We start from the raw sequence: 15,085 nt of genomic DNA, 5'->3' as shown, positions 1-15,085 counted from the left end.
TGGGGCTTGAACTTGGCCTGGGTGCTGTCCCTGACCTCTTCAGCTCAAGGCTACTGCTTTACCCTTGAGCCAGTCCCCACTTCCCATTTTCTAGAGGTTAACTAGAGATAAGCGTCTCAGGTCCTTCTGTGCCCAGGCTAGCTTTGAACCTTGATCCTCAGATCTCAGCCTCCTGAGTAGTAGCTAGGATTACAGGCTAGATAGTAGAATCTTTAAGAGGGGCCAAGAGCATGGCTTAGTGGTAGAGTCCTTGCCTAGCATGCACGAAGCCCCCTGGGTTCGATTCCTCAGTACCACAAACACAGAAAAAAGCAAAAAATGGTGCTGTGGCTCAAGTGGTAGAGTACTAACCTTGAGAAAGTCCAAGGACAGTGCTCAGGCCCTGAGTTCAAGCCCCAGGCCTGGCAATAAAAACAAAAATCACCACCACCACCACCACCACCACCACCAAAAAAACACCTTTAAGAGGTGGAGTCTCTTCTTGTTAATTGGGGGGGAGGGGGTGCCTGCAAAGGGGATTGTGGGATGCCACACCCTTCCACTTTCTCTTTTACTTCCTAGCCATGAGGTGAGTGGTTTTGCTTTGTCATCTGCTCCTCCAACATGCTGCCTCACCAAGGCCCAGTGCATCTGAGCCAACTGATGCAGCCTGGGACCTCCCCCTTCACCTCTTCTCTTCATAAATTAACCATTTCAGGCATACCTTACAGCAATGAAAAGATGAAAACGGTGGGTATTGTTATAATCTTTTTTTTTTTTTTTTTGCCAGTCCTGGGCTTGTGCTCAGGGCCTGAGCACTGTCCTTGGACTTTCTCAAGGCTAGAGCTCTACCACTTGAGCCTCAGCACAACTTCTGGCTCTTTTCTATGTATGTGGTACTGAGGAATTGAACCCCGGTCTTCCTGCATGCTAGGCAAGCACTCTACCACTAGGCCAAACTCCCAGCCCCTGTATTGTTATAATCTTAACTTTTTCTTTTTTAAAAGTAAACAGAATGAAGGTAAAGGTAAATAGCTTGACTGATGCAACCTGCTAGTAATTGGTAAAGTGAATGAATTTTGTGTGTGTGTGTGTGTGTGTGTGTGTGTAAAAGTACTTAGCCCCTGTAGTACCTTCAGTATGGAATTAGGCTTTGTGTGTGTCTTTTTGGGGGGGAGGGGGTCAGTCATGGGGCCTAAACTCTGGGCCTCGGTGCTGTCCCTGAGCTCTTCAGCTCAAGGCTATATCACCCTACCTCTTGAACCATAGCACTACAGCACTACCTGGGCTGGCTTTGAACCGAGATCCTCAGATCTCAGCTTCCTGAGTAGTTAGGATTATAGGTGTGAGCTACCGTGCCTTACTTTGTGGGTGTCTTGATATCTGCTTCATAACTGCTTGCCAAGTTCCTTTCTATCCTTGATAGCTTATGCTACATATTTTGTTTTTATTACAAAGGTGATGTACAAAGGGGTTAGAGTTAACGTAAGTCAGGTACTGGTACATTTCTTTTTGACTACTGTCAACCTCTTCCCTTGTTTTTCCTGTCCTGATCCTGACCTTCTCCCTCATTTTTTAAATTTTTTATTTTATTTGCCCTTCTAAGGTCCTTTCACCCAGTCTCTAGATGCTTAATAAATATTTCTTGACTGAATTAATTGAGTAAATCTGGACTGTAGATCATCAGTTCCACTTGTGCGTATGCTTAAAGAGAATCTGAGAGTTCCTGTATTTCCATTTTGCCTCCAGCAGATGACTTGACAAGCTCAGGTTTGGTTAGGGCACCTGAGCTATAATGAATATCACTTTTCCCTGTTTGCTACACTTTTCCTTATTCCACACCCCTCTTCTCTTCCATCCTCTTGGCTTATATTACCTGCTGGAGAAATGGTAAGAGGTCTCTCCTGGGCTCTATGTTTCAGAATCTAGCTAGTAGACACCAATAACACACCAAAGGAAAACCTCATAGAGGTCGGATAAGGTCGGCTTACACCTGTAATCCTTCTCAGGAGAAGTTCTGTGGATCACAATTCAAAGCCAGCCCAAGCAGGAAAGTCTGTGAGACTCTTATCTCTAATTAACCAGTAAAATGCCAGAAGCAGAGTTATGGCTTAGATGGTAGAATGCCATTCTTGAGTGAAAAAGCTAAGGGACAGCACCCAGAACTCTAGTTCAAGCTCCAGTACACACACTTCTCAGAAGAGAGCATGACCAGTAAGTCCAATGATGCCCAAAAGTTTTCCATTGTACTAACAGGTCAGGTTCTGGGTTTCTTGCTTTTCCTTAGAAGGGAAGGAAGTGGGGAACTTTTTAATCATTACAAACAACATTCTCATCCGGTACCTCAAGGAAAGTCTTGGTCAGCTCAAGATTCAGGAGTTATATTTGACTGTAATCTCTCTCTCCCTTCTAATACTCAGTCATTTAACAAATCACACCCACCCCCATTCTTTCTTTAAAACCTTCTTGCATTCAGCTTTTTCTGATTGTTCTCCATACTTCCTGATTGTTCTCAAATTGAGTGGATCTCAAAGTGTGGCTCCTAAGCTTGTAGAAACATCACTTGAGGAGTGTTTGAAGAGATGTAAACTCTTGGACTCTAGCCTACTTCTGCTACCAGAAAGTCTGGAGGGAGGTCAGTTAGCTGCACTTAAACAAGCCTCATCATTCTGATGTACAATCCAACATGAGGACAGTATTATTTTTGTAGAAAGCATCCTGCCCCCATATTATATCATAAATGCAAGGAGTGTCCACTGGAGAAGATTTGGAATATACAGAGAAGTATGAGAGACTACAAAAAATTATCCAGAACTGTAAGTCTCTGAAGATTATTTATCACTTTGTCTCCAATTTTATAAAAACACATGCAAAAAAAATTTTTTTGGGGGGGACAGGCCCTAGGCTCTATGCTTGATGAGCAGGTACCCCACTCCCCAATGCTCCCCCTTGGTCATTTCACTAGATTCTGTGTGTGTGTGTGTGTGTGTGTTTTGACTGGGGCTTGAACTTTGCACTCACTTAGTTTTTTCCAATTAAGGCTGGTAGTATCACTTGAACCACATTGCCATTTCTGCCTTTTGCTGGTTGAAGCCCAGTCTTTCCTATTTGTCTGCTGAGTCTGGCTTTGAACCATGCTCCTCAGCTCTCAGCTTCCTGAGTAGTTAGGATTAGAGGCCTGAGCTACTGGTATCTAGCTCAAAATTTATCTTCAATCTATCGTCCCACTCATCGTTTGAATTCATCTTCTGACAGTGCAACTTTCTAGGTTCAAAAGGATCCAGTGAATACAATCTTGCTCTGTAAACTGAAAAACAGGTTCCAGCCACATTAGTATTTTAGGAGTTTGGTGTTTCCTTTTAGCCACTAATATACGTACACACATTCCCTAGGTACACAGACTTGGCGACTTTGGCAGCTAATAAAATGCAAGGTACTTGTACACACTCAGTAAAAGTTTGTTCAGTGAAGTTCTAGTTAAGTGTGTTACTGCCTTTCATTTCTCCTACCTGAAATTCGTGAGCAGAATTGTCCACTGGTATTCTCTCTGTACACATCCAGGCCCCTTCTTAGGAGATTTGGACTTTTGAGATGTGGCTCACAGTAGAGGATTTCCCTTTCCTGTTTCCACTGGTCAAACACAAAGCCATATTATTTAACTACCCTTTCTTCAAAGTCCTCTGTCTTCAGGCTTACCACCTTATCTCTTGAGTGAGTTGTTAGATGGTGGAGGTGGTGGCAGTAGTGGTGATGGCTTGGAGAGGTCACATGACTTGGGATAAGCCAATCAGATTGTGAGAATTTGAACTGTGAAGTGGAATTGCTGATACAGGCCAGGGATGGTACATGCTAAAAGTCAAAAGGGCCATAGGTAAGCAGAAGAAGCCAATATGATTGTAAGGAGGAGTGGGGCAGTAATATGGCGAGAAATGGGAATGGCATATCATGCCTGATGAGTCCTCAGCTTTGGGCAGCCATTCTGTTTGAAAGGGTCATTGAGCAGACCTGTCTCAATTGTCCTCATTCTCACAGATCTCTCAGGTCTTCTCCCCTGCAGGGAGATCTCACTGCTTTACCTCTCAGTTGTCACCACCTTTATGTTGCTCAGCCGCATGACTAGCTATACACTTAACTATCCCACAGAAAAATCATGAAAGAGGAACCAAGTCCCCACACTAACCGGGGTTGACTGGATTAGAATTCAAATCTTTTGCTCTCCAGCCCATGCCCAGATGGGGCTGTGTACTGATCCCATTAAGTCACCCAATCAGAAACGAAGTGATTTCCAAATTGAGTTTCCCTTAGGATCCTGCTGTCCAATGTGTTTGCAAAACAATAGCGTCAATGGCTCAGCTTATTTATTTGAGACCCTGTGGGATCTGGAACCCAGGATACTTATTATTATTGTTATTATTATTCCTATTGACAATTTAAGAGAAGAATTGCAAATTGGACTCTGCATCCTATTACTGAGGAGTGAATCCCAGAACTTAGCTTCTATGAAATCACAAGGTGGGAGAGGCCACGTTAAGCCCTCTTTGGTTTGTCACTAAGCTCTGGCTGCACCCATTTCAGACAGACAGCGGTGCTGAGCTGTGTACCTTGCACATCAGGTAGGGCTGGTCTACCACTTTTTCTTCAGGGTGATGCCTTCTTACATCTCTTACCACATCTATAATAGGAGAGAGAAATTAAGAAATATGTCAGTGAATGTAAGCAACCAAAAACCCACAGGTCAAAAAAAAAAAATAAAAGGAAAGGCAAGCTTACTAGAGCTTACCTCACCAGACCCCACCCTCTGCTCTGGTTTCTTGGGGCCCAAACTTGTAATGTTTGTTTTTGTTCACCCAGGATGACTGGGTCAAATGTGCACAGTTTGAAGAATGACATATTCCATGCCTGGTCGTCTGCTGAAATCATAACCTCTGGAACTCCAGTAAAAACCATCTTTGCTTAATGCAAAGAGATCTCTAGCTGTGCGATGAGGGTGGTTGGGGGTGGAGAAAGCTAGGAACTGGGGGATGGGTAGAGACAGATCTGCCCAGCATGTGCTGGGATAAAGGTTCCTTAGGTGGCTCCTCTGGTGGGGTTTAAGCACCCAAGTGACCTGTGGATGGAGGGCTGGAGGACCGGCACTCACTTGAGTCAGGGAAGACTAAGTTTGTCTTGTCCTGGCATCAGTTACCAGTTTGGAACCTTACAGAGCCTCCGGTAGGTGATCTTATTTCATTGGTCTATTCCCTTGGGCTACGCTGACTTCCCTCAGAGCGTTCTCCTGGGAGTGGGGGGCTCTTGATGAGACTGGTGGAGTAGCCTTGCTGTACTCATCATCAGAAAACTTTCTAAAGGGGCCACCCCTTAGTTGATTGGGGTTTCCTTAGTTTGTGGAGCAGAAGAACTTCAGGCCCCCCCATCGGCCTCCTTGATGTGGCTAGGTGATGGCTTCTGGGTTTTCTGCAGTTTTCAGTGGCTATCCGTTGGCTCTGGTGGGCTGTGTCTGGTGTGAGTGGTCAAGGTGCCCACCGATGGAGGGGAGTGGTGTGCAATCATAGTTAGATTTGTGTTGCCACTAGGGTGGTCAGTTGGGCACTGCTTTCATCCTCTCCAACGCCAACTGGTTGGCGCGGTGTGAGCAGTGGGTGGCGATTCTCCGAGACGCCGGGAGAAGTGGCTGCGCCATTTGTGGGTGGCTGGCAAATAGCTAGTCGGCTGATGGGCGCTCCAAATATGCAGGAAAGGAACCTTGCTTTCACCCCGAAGCTGGAGCTTTTACTAGCTCTGCACTGGAGGGCCCCTAGCGGCTTGGTCTTTTTTTTGGGGGGGGGGAGGGTGGCAAGGGGGTGCTCTGCTGCTCCGTAATGGCCATGCTTGTGTGCTGGGCCACCCGGGCGGGGGGGGGGCACCTTCTCCCGGGCGGGAGGAGGACGCTGGAGCGGGGAGAGCTCAGGTGGCCAGGGAGTGTTGCTAGCACGCCGAGGCTGGGGACCACAGGGGAATCTCCTCTACCCCCCCTTTCGGAGGCTCCTCCACCGTATGGGGTGACATGAGGATGGGGCGACACGCTGCTGGCGGCCGCCAGTCCTTGTGGGAGCCAGGGGAGGGGACCGGCCACGCGCCCCACCTGCCCCACCACCCCCATGCGCCGGTCCCTGGTGCTGCTGGAGGTGACCGCGCCTGGCCCTGCCCCGGTCCCGACTGCGCCACGGGGAGCGCGGGGGCCCAGCTAGAGCCCCAGGCCCGCCCGCGGCCCGGCCCGTGTTTTCCCTCTCTCCAGTTCCCTCCGCCCCCTTGGCTCCGTCCCTCCCTTCCCTCCCACCCTCCCCGCGCCTCCCCTCCTCCTGCCTGGTCATGTGTCGCCTTTTTTTGTTTGCAGTGGAAACAATTTCTCGCTGCTCGGCGCGCCCGGTCCGACGCGCCGCGGCGGAGGCGAGCGGGAGGCGGGACGGGGCGGGGAGAGCGGCGGGGCCGGCGGGAGGACGCGCGGCGCTCGGCGGACTGACGCCCGCCGCAGGTCCCATGCCGCGCCGCGACCCCCGCGCCCCTGCCGCCCGCGCCTGCGGTCGCCCCCCGCCGCCTGCCGGCCCCGGCTCGCCACGCCGCGCCCGCACGTCCTTAGCGGGGCCACCGAGCGATGCCCGCTGGGCGCCCGCGAAAGTTTGTCGGCTTCGCTGAAGGGCAGCGGCGTCCCCGCGTCCCCGCGCCCCGCTCCGGCCAGGTGAGTTTGCGCCCCGTTCCGCTCCGCGGCGCCCGTGCGGGCTGCGGGGCTGCCCGGGCCGGGGACTGGCCCCGCGCCGCCCCGGAGACCACCTCGCGGCTCTCGGAAGACGAGGGGCCCCGCAGTTCTGGGCGAGGGCCGGGTTAGGGGGGCCTGCCCCGGCCGGGAGATCCGAGTCCCGGAGCCGGGAAGTTGCCGGGGCTGGAGAGTTTCCTGCCCCGACGTGCGGGGTGCTCCTCGGTGCCTCGGTTTCTGTAAGGACGCCCCGGAGGGAACAGAGTTGGTATTGTCTGCGGAGTATGAGAGCCTCGCCGTTCCGAGTCTGGAAGGGGGCTCCGGCCAAGTGGAGACCCCAAGATGAGAAACAGGCTCCAAACAAAGATCCACCCCCCCCCCCACCAAACTGTGCAAGCTTGGCACCCCTGGTGAATGTCTCCAGAGACCCCTGGGGCCCGACTCCTCCTCACCCCATCTCTGGAAACCCTTCTTGGGCTCTCCGGATAAGTTTGGTGGGGGGGGAACGGCGGGCTTTTATTGATTTGTTTTTAAGGCTCGCCGCGGTGCGGCCAATAAAAGGTTTATGACATCTGACCGGCAGTGAAGGTATGCAAGCACCGGATTGCCCTGAATTCGCGGAGAAGAGCAGTTTCCTCGTTGCTTGGCAACGCCGCTGATTGACGGGGCACGCAGCCAATCGCTGCTCCCGCTGGTCCCCTTGAAATGTTTTTGACAAGTACAGTAGACAGAGTGGCGCGCGTGCGCGCACGGAGTGGGGCGGTCCGGCGCCCCCCACAAACTGGACTGCCCAGCGCCGCTTAGGGAGCATTTCTCAACTTTTTAAAGTTCACATCCAATATCTGCTCAGAGCTGGGGCCATAATATCTTTGTCAGTTGTTTAGGGACATTCAGATTAGCAGCCAAGAGACTAAGCTTTCCCTGCTCCATTTTCTCCATTAAAAAAAAAAAAAACAACCCAACAACTCTGCAATTCATTAAAACTATTTTAAAAAAATAGAAAAGGAGGGTACGTGTATAGAGAACAATACCAATGACAATCCCAAAAGTTGTAGAGAGATCACCAGTGAGTAACTATTTGTGCATCTGGTAGAGCAACTTCACTGGCGTCAGATTAAAACTGCTTGCCTAACTGTAGGGTCACATGATCCAGAACAACCCCTTCTTCCCCCCCTTAAACGGGGAAGAAAAGATTTGGCGAGTTATATAGCCAGAGTGTAATAATGGAAAAGTCCTCAGCAGTGGTTTCTGGAAATTTTCTTTTTCTGTCTTTTTTTGGACATGGAACTATAGTAACCAGCCATGGACCACACTGTTACTTTAAAACATATCAGTATGCAGTTAACCACAGGGATGGCGCAGGGAATGATCCTAAGTTATGCAGAGCCCCACTCTCTTTTTTGGATAGGGCTGTTTTTCTGTTATAACCACATTGCTGGCAGTATTTGTTTAAAACAAAAGAAAACATGGAGAATAGCATGTTAGTTCCTTTGGGGAAGCTACTGACAAATAAGCAAATTAAAAAGAAAGAGCAGCATGTTGTCATAGCAACAATGCAATTAAATTACTGTCAGCCATGATACAATTTTCCTGTTTGGAAGCACAGGAGACATATAACTTTCATTTGGAGCTAAAGTTGACTTCGGTATCTAGGTAGTGCTCATTTATGCTGTGTAGTATGGATACATTCATAATCAGAACATTTTCTGATGGTATCTGAGAAACTTTGAGACAAGCTTATTTTTATTCGTTTATAAAGAAGTTAAGAGTTGTATCAGGCTACACTCATAAACATGGACTGTTCTGCTTGGGTTGTCTTCCAAGCAGGTTGCTTATTTACTTGTGTGTGTGTATGTGTGTGTTAGTGTCAGTACTGGGGCTTGAACTTAGGGCCTGGGCACTGCCTCTTAGCTTTTCCTTTTGTACTGTAGACATCTTGAGCCACACCTCTGCCTCCAGCTTTTGGTAGCTAATTGGAGATAAGAGTCTCATGGACTTTCCTGCCTGGGCTAGCTTTGAACTATGATCCTCAAATCTCAGCAGTCTGTTTAGTTAGATGTGAGTTACTTGCACCTGAGGCTTTATCTACCATCAGGTGAAAGAGAATGCTACAGCTAAGTGACACCCTTGGCTACTGGCTTGGTACCCCACATCATTATTTACCAGAGTCCTGTTCTAGAAGTTTCTGCATGGAAGTAACAGTTATTGATGTTCATGGACATGTAGAAGCTTAGAATAATCAAATATTTGCCTTTCATGTTTCATTTATTTTTCTAGGTAGATGGTTTGATCTTATTTGAGATGGGGGCGGGGGGAATCCCAAGCCAGACAAATTTTTCATAAACGAATTCCATTGGTTTAGCTCTTCAGAGAGTGGACAACTTTCCCTCTTGCACGGAGTGAGTGATAAAGGGCTAGACGGGGGAATGTGCTTTATATATGTAGGGGCCATTTTGTTGTGGACCTGCTGCCTCCTGTGTTCCATTCTTGTCTGATATTCCTTCACTCTCTGTTCTAGGTCATTGATAAACTTGAGGATGCGTGGGGTGGGAAGAGTAGAAATCTGTAACACTCTTTGTTGAGGTTGCTTTCCTATTTTGAAGCTGCCAGCCCATTGATCAGGAGAGTGGCTTCCTCCCTGCCACTTCTAATTTTAGTTAGTTGTTTATCTTTCATTCCCATTTATCTGTTTAGTGCATGAAATTACTTGCCTTTTCACCCGGGTGTAGTCTGCCTAATGAAATTTAATGTATTTCTCAAGTTGAAATCCATAGAATTTCCGTCATCCTTTTTAAACTTGAAGATGAAATTTAAGCTGCAGTTTTTGAACACAAATTCTTTTGTGTGTGTGTGTGTGCCTCTGATCATATCAAGTAATATTTATTGAAATGAACTGCAGGAAATGGAAATTAGGTTTTTTTTTGAAATTAGTTTTTTTTTAAAATTTGGTCTGTTTGTGCACAGAAATAGAGGGACAATGGGTGAACATATTCAGCACTGGTGCTCTATGTATGTTAAAAATGAACTATACAGGGGCCGGGAGCATAGTCTGGTGGTAGAGTGCTCACCTAGCATGCACAAAGCCCTGGCTTCAATCCCTTGGTACCATGTACTCAGAAAAAGCTGAAAGTGGCACTTTGGCTCAAATGGCAAAGTGCTATCCTTGAGCAAAAAGTGTCCAAGGAGAGTACCCAGGCCCTGAGTTCAAGCTCCAGAACTGGCAAAAAAAAAAAGGGAACTGCACAACTTGTAGGAGGGAAAAACTGGGGGGGGGGGGGGAGGGAAGAATTGTACCACTGCCTAACTTCTAAAACAACTGTAATCCCTCTATATACGCCTTTATAATAAGAATTTTTTTTAAAAGCCAGGAGTTAGTGGTGGTTAACACTTGTAATCCTAGCTATTTAGAAGACTAAGATCTGAGGATTGCAGTTTAAAGTCAGCCCAGCAAGAGAAGTCCATGAGACTTTTATCTCTAGTTAGCCACCAGAAAACTGGAAGTGGTGCTATGGCTCAATGTGGTACAGCACTAGCGTTGAGCTGAAAAGCTCAGAGGCAGTGCCTAGGCCCTGTGTTCAAGCCCCATGACCTACCAAAAACCAGGCAGGCACTGGTGGTTCATGTCTGTAATCCTAACTACTCAAGAAGGTGAAACCTGAGGATCAAGGTACCAATTCAATCCCCATGAGAACATCCATGTGACTCTTACCTACAGTTAGCTAGTGCTAGCCTTGAGTGGAAAAGGCTAAGGGACAGTACCCAGGTCCTGAGTTAAATCACACATATACACACTCACAAGAACAAACCAAAAGCTGGGTACCAATGGACATTCCTGTATTCCTAGCTACTCAGGAGGCTGAGATCTGAGGCTTGTGGTTCAAAGCCAGCTCAGGCACAAAAGCCCAATTTGCCACCAGAAAACTGGAAGTGGCACTGTGACTCACAGGGTAAAGTGCTAGCCTTGAGCTAAAGAGCTGGGGGACAGTACCTAGGCCCAAAGTTCAAGTCCCATGACCACCACCACCAGCAACAACAAAAAACAACCAAATCAATGGTATCTGTGGCTACAGTTTTAAATTCTGAAGCCTTTATGATGGTCTTCATATATGAAAATGGCTGAAAGTAATCTGAAATAATTAGCTTTAAATATATGACATCTATCTTTTCTTTTCCCTCCTTTCCTCCCTCCCTCCCTCCCTCCCTCCCTCCCTCCCTCCCTTCCTTCCTTCCTTCCTTTCTCTCTCCCTCCCTCCCTCCTTCCATCCATCCCTCCCTTCCTTCTCTTCCTCTCTTTCTCCCTCTCTCCCTCCATCTCTGTCTCTGTCTCCCCGTCTCTCCCCCACCCCCTCAACGGAAGGGCCAGTATTAGAACTAAAATCTCAGAGCCTCACACTCAACTTTCTCTGCTTATTGCTGGTGCTTTGCCACTTTAGCCATGCCTTTATTTCAGGCTTTTAGCTGGTTAATTGGAAATAACTGAGACTCTTGAGTAGCTAGGATTATAATTCTGAGCTGGTGCAATTAAAAACATTTTATTTTTTTTTTGAGACAGGGTCTTAGGCTGTCCTGGGACTTGCTATGTAGCCCAGGTGGACCTCAAATTCAAATTCTTCCTGTCTTGGCCTCCCACTTGCTTGGGTTACAGGTACACACCACCACTCTGGGCTAGCATATTCTTTTACTGAGAAGGATAAAAAATGAGATGAGTAACAGAGCCAAAGGAATTGTTGTGCATTGCATACACAGTGTACTATTTATCACAAACTTAGAGAATTGTAAAGGTTATATATTTGCATATTGTGAAGAATCTGAAGCAAGAGGAATAATTGATTTTCCCCTGGTCACAGAGAGAAGCCATTGTGAAACTGCCTATTCTTCTCATGACATACCTGCACATGAAAGGTGCTCTATGTATTACGTTATTTAATTGTGTGCCAGTGTACTACAGCTTGAACTCAAGGCCTGGGCACTGTTCCTTCCTTCAGGCTAATGCTCTATTACTGAGCCACAGCTCCACTTGTTTCTTTTCTAAGTAGTTTATTAGAGATGAGGGTCATGCAGGCTTTCCTATCTGGGCTGGCTTTGAACTGCAATCCTTAGGCCTCAGCCTCCTGAGTAGCTAAGATTACAGCCACCGGCGCCTGGCTGTCTTGTTTTATTTAAGGAACATCAGAACACTGTGCTAGGTACATAGTGCATCTCTGAGTGGTTAGATTGTGGGCTTTCCTGGGTTCCTATGTAACTGAGGAGGCTGGGGCTCAGGGGAGAATTAGGAGACCCCCTAGCTGCCTTTCTGTGTGGTTTCACTTGTTCCTCATTTCTCCTCTGCCTCTTTCCTAGGAGCCTTCACATAAATGGGTCCAGTCATGCCTGCCAGTAAGAAGCCGGAAAGCTCAGGAATCAGTGTGTCTAGTGGACTGAGTCAGTGTTACCGGGGTAGCAGTTTCTCCAAGGCCCTTCAGGAAGACGATGACCTTGACTTTTCTCTGCCTGACATCAGATTAGAAGAGGGGACCATGGAAGATGAAGAGCTCACTAACCTGAACTGGTTGCACGAGAGCAAGAATTTACTGAAGAGTTTTGGGGAGCCGGTCCTTAGGAGTGTCAGCCCCGTCCAGGACTTGGACGATGACACCCCTCCGTCTCCCGCCCACTCTGACATGCCCTATGATGCCAGGCAGAATCCCAATTGCAAGCCCCCTTACTCTTTTAGCTGCCTCATATTTATGGCCATCGAGGACTCCCCAACCAAGCGCCTGCCAGTGAAAGATATCTACAACTGGATCTTGGAACATTTCCCGTATTTTGCAAATGCACCGACTGGGTGGAAAAACTCAGTGAGACATAATTTGTCATTGAATAAGTGTTTTAAAAAAGTGGACAAAGAGAGGAGTCAGGTAAGCCCTTTTGGGTCTGGAACCGAATGGATTTTTCGTTGTTGTTAAAATATAAAAGCTTTCTGCATTAAAATGTAAGCAGCAGTTACAAATGGATTTCTTTTCTGTAATTTATTTTCTTTTTTCTCTTTTTGCCAGTCCTGGGGCTTGATCTCAGGGCCTAGACATTTTTTGTTCAAGGCTAGTGCTCTTCCACTTGAGCCACAGCACCACTTCTGGCTTTTTTTATGTATGTGGTACTGGGGAATCAAACCCAGGGCGTTGTGCATGCTAGCCAAGCACTCTACCACTAGGCCACACTCCCAGTCCCCACAATTTATTTTCTTTACAGTGTGTTATCACGTACATACAGGTGCATGCACACAAATGGATTTTATTCTGTTTACTAGATAGTGGTGAATAACTTCCGTATTCAGTTTGTCCTCTTGGAGTTTGAGTGTGTTAAGAGGTTCCCTGCATTACACAGTAGTGATTTGTAGTCCCGATTGGTTCTCATGATTATTTAGGCACTTTGGTTTTTGGCTTTGCATCTTGCTGGGTGCTGGTGGCTCATACCTGCAATTCTTAACAGCTCAGGAGACTAAGGTCTGAGCTCTGCAGCTCGAAGCATGAAAGTTTATCAGACTTCTTATCTCCTAAAGCTAAGGGACAGTGCCTGTGCTCCGAGTTCAAACTCCAGAACCAGCACAAAATAAGGAAAAGATTGATTTTTTTTTTTTAAGGTTGAGCTTTTGACCATAAAGTTTGAGCTGAGAAAAACTTTTTTTTTTTTTTTTGCCAGTCCTTGTGCTTGAACTCAGGGTATGGGTACTGCCTTGAGCCTTTTTGTTCTCAAGGCTAGTGCTCTACCTCTTCAGCCACAGCACCACTTCCTTTTGTTATTTATCTATCTATCTATTTATTTATTTATTTAATGTTGGCTTGGGTGTTGTCCCTGAGCTCTTCAGCTCAAAGGTACCACCCTATCCCTGGAGCCATAGCACCACTTCCAGTTTTCTAGTGGTTTATTGGAGAGTCTCATGGACTTTCGTGCCCAGGCTGGTTTGGAACCATGATCCTCAGATCTCGGCCTCCTGAGTAGCTAGGATTGCAGGTGTAAGCCACTGTGCCTGGCCTTTTTTCCTTATTTTTAAGAAATGTAAAGAAGCATCCTGGAGATGGGAATCCACTGAGTTAGATAGCAGAGTTAAAATCCTTGCCAGGAAAAGTTCCCTCCACTGGATTTTCCTGTTCCTGTGTTTCCTTCTCTGTCTTTCCTTTTAAGGCCGCTGCTGTGTGGCTGGGGTCACAGGAGAGTGTCTACTTTTTGGCTTATTTATGTTCGCGTTTGGGCTAAAACTACTATTCAGAGTGTGTCAGGAGGATTGGACTTGTTCAAAAATACCTTTCTTGCAGGGTGCCTTGTGACCCACATCTGTAAACTTAGCTACTCAGGAGGCTGAGATTTGAGAATCATTGTTTGAAGCCAACCTTGGCAGGAAGCTCTGTGAGACTCTTATCTCCACTACTAGAAAAGCTAGAAATGGAGCTGTGTATGGGTCAAGTTGTAGAGCACTAGCCTCGAGCCAAAGAAATTCAAGGATATCACTCAGGACCTGAGTTCAAGCCCCTTATACGACCTGTCCAGACATGCACATAAACATAACCTCCTCAGTGCCTAAGAATGTTCTAGCTGTCTTTGACATGAAAGAACAGGAAGAAAAAACGGAGTGGCTGTGTCTGTCTTTGCTCAAACTGGACGTGTTTCTCTATAATGCTGTCTGTAAATCCAAGGTGGAAAATGGGGAAATGAGGGAAGGGAATAGAAGCCAAGGTACCAGGAAAGAGGAAACATGGCCACCAGGAAGTCTTGACTTTGATCATTGGTGTGGGTGGTGCCTGGTTGGAGCCAGCAGATATGAATAATAGTCATGAGCCTTCTGTGCCCTGCTTTTCCCAGGTCCTTGTGTAGCTGGTAGAATTAAACTGCACCACTGGGATGAGGGGGAAAAGTTCTGGGTCAGGAGAGCCCTCTGTTGACCCCAGGAACTCATATCCTCCCTTCTCTCAGATGAGGGCATTTGGAGGGAAACCTGTGGATTTGGCTCAGACTGCTTTTAAGATCCATTCTAGAAATATTGAAGAGATTCACTCATAAAGAACTATGTTGTAGTATTAACTGATGCTGTATAGGCCAGTACTTGAGACAAGAAATGGAAAAGTTTGAAAAAAGCAATTCTAGATAGAATGTAGAGAAGAGAAGAAGGGCTGGTGAGGAACCCCCCCCCTTTACTCCCCCCACCAACCCACAAGCCACATGTGGCTGGTAAAGCCACAAAGCAAGGCTTGTAGTTTGGTGTAAACAATTCTGTAAGCTACAGCATGCCTATGTCTCTGTGTTTGACATAAAGCAGGGGCACAGAACAGTAATTTAGCAAATGCACACTCGAAATGGTCAACAAGACCAACTCTGAAGTGGGCAGGAAGGCAGGGATTGTTC

The 15,085-nt window shown here is 47.1% G+C and overlaps 1 protein-coding gene across 1 annotated transcript in view; it reads left to right on the top strand.

Annotated features, from left to right (window-relative positions):
• Foxn3 (forkhead box N3) overlaps positions 1-15,085 on the top strand; it is a 289,121-nt gene that overhangs the window by 83,089 nt on the left and 190,947 nt on the right. Inside the window, exon 4 of the mRNA XM_090344682.1 lies at positions 12,050-12,606. Within this exon, the coding sequence (XP_090200808.1) occupies positions 12,064-12,606 (543 nt within the window). The 5' untranslated portion in view covers positions 12,050-12,063. The remainder of the gene's footprint in view (positions 1-12,049; positions 12,607-15,085) is intronic.

This window comes from Megascapheus bottae, chromosome 14, assembly GCF_031878675.1.
Source record: "Megascapheus bottae isolate mThoBot1 chromosome 14, mThoBot2.hap1, whole genome shotgun sequence".
Lineage (NCBI taxonomy): Eukaryota > Metazoa > Chordata > Mammalia > Rodentia > Geomyidae > Megascapheus > Megascapheus bottae.
The sequence above is the reverse complement of the archived record's forward strand: the minus strand, read 5'-3'. Positions and strand labels throughout refer to the sequence as shown.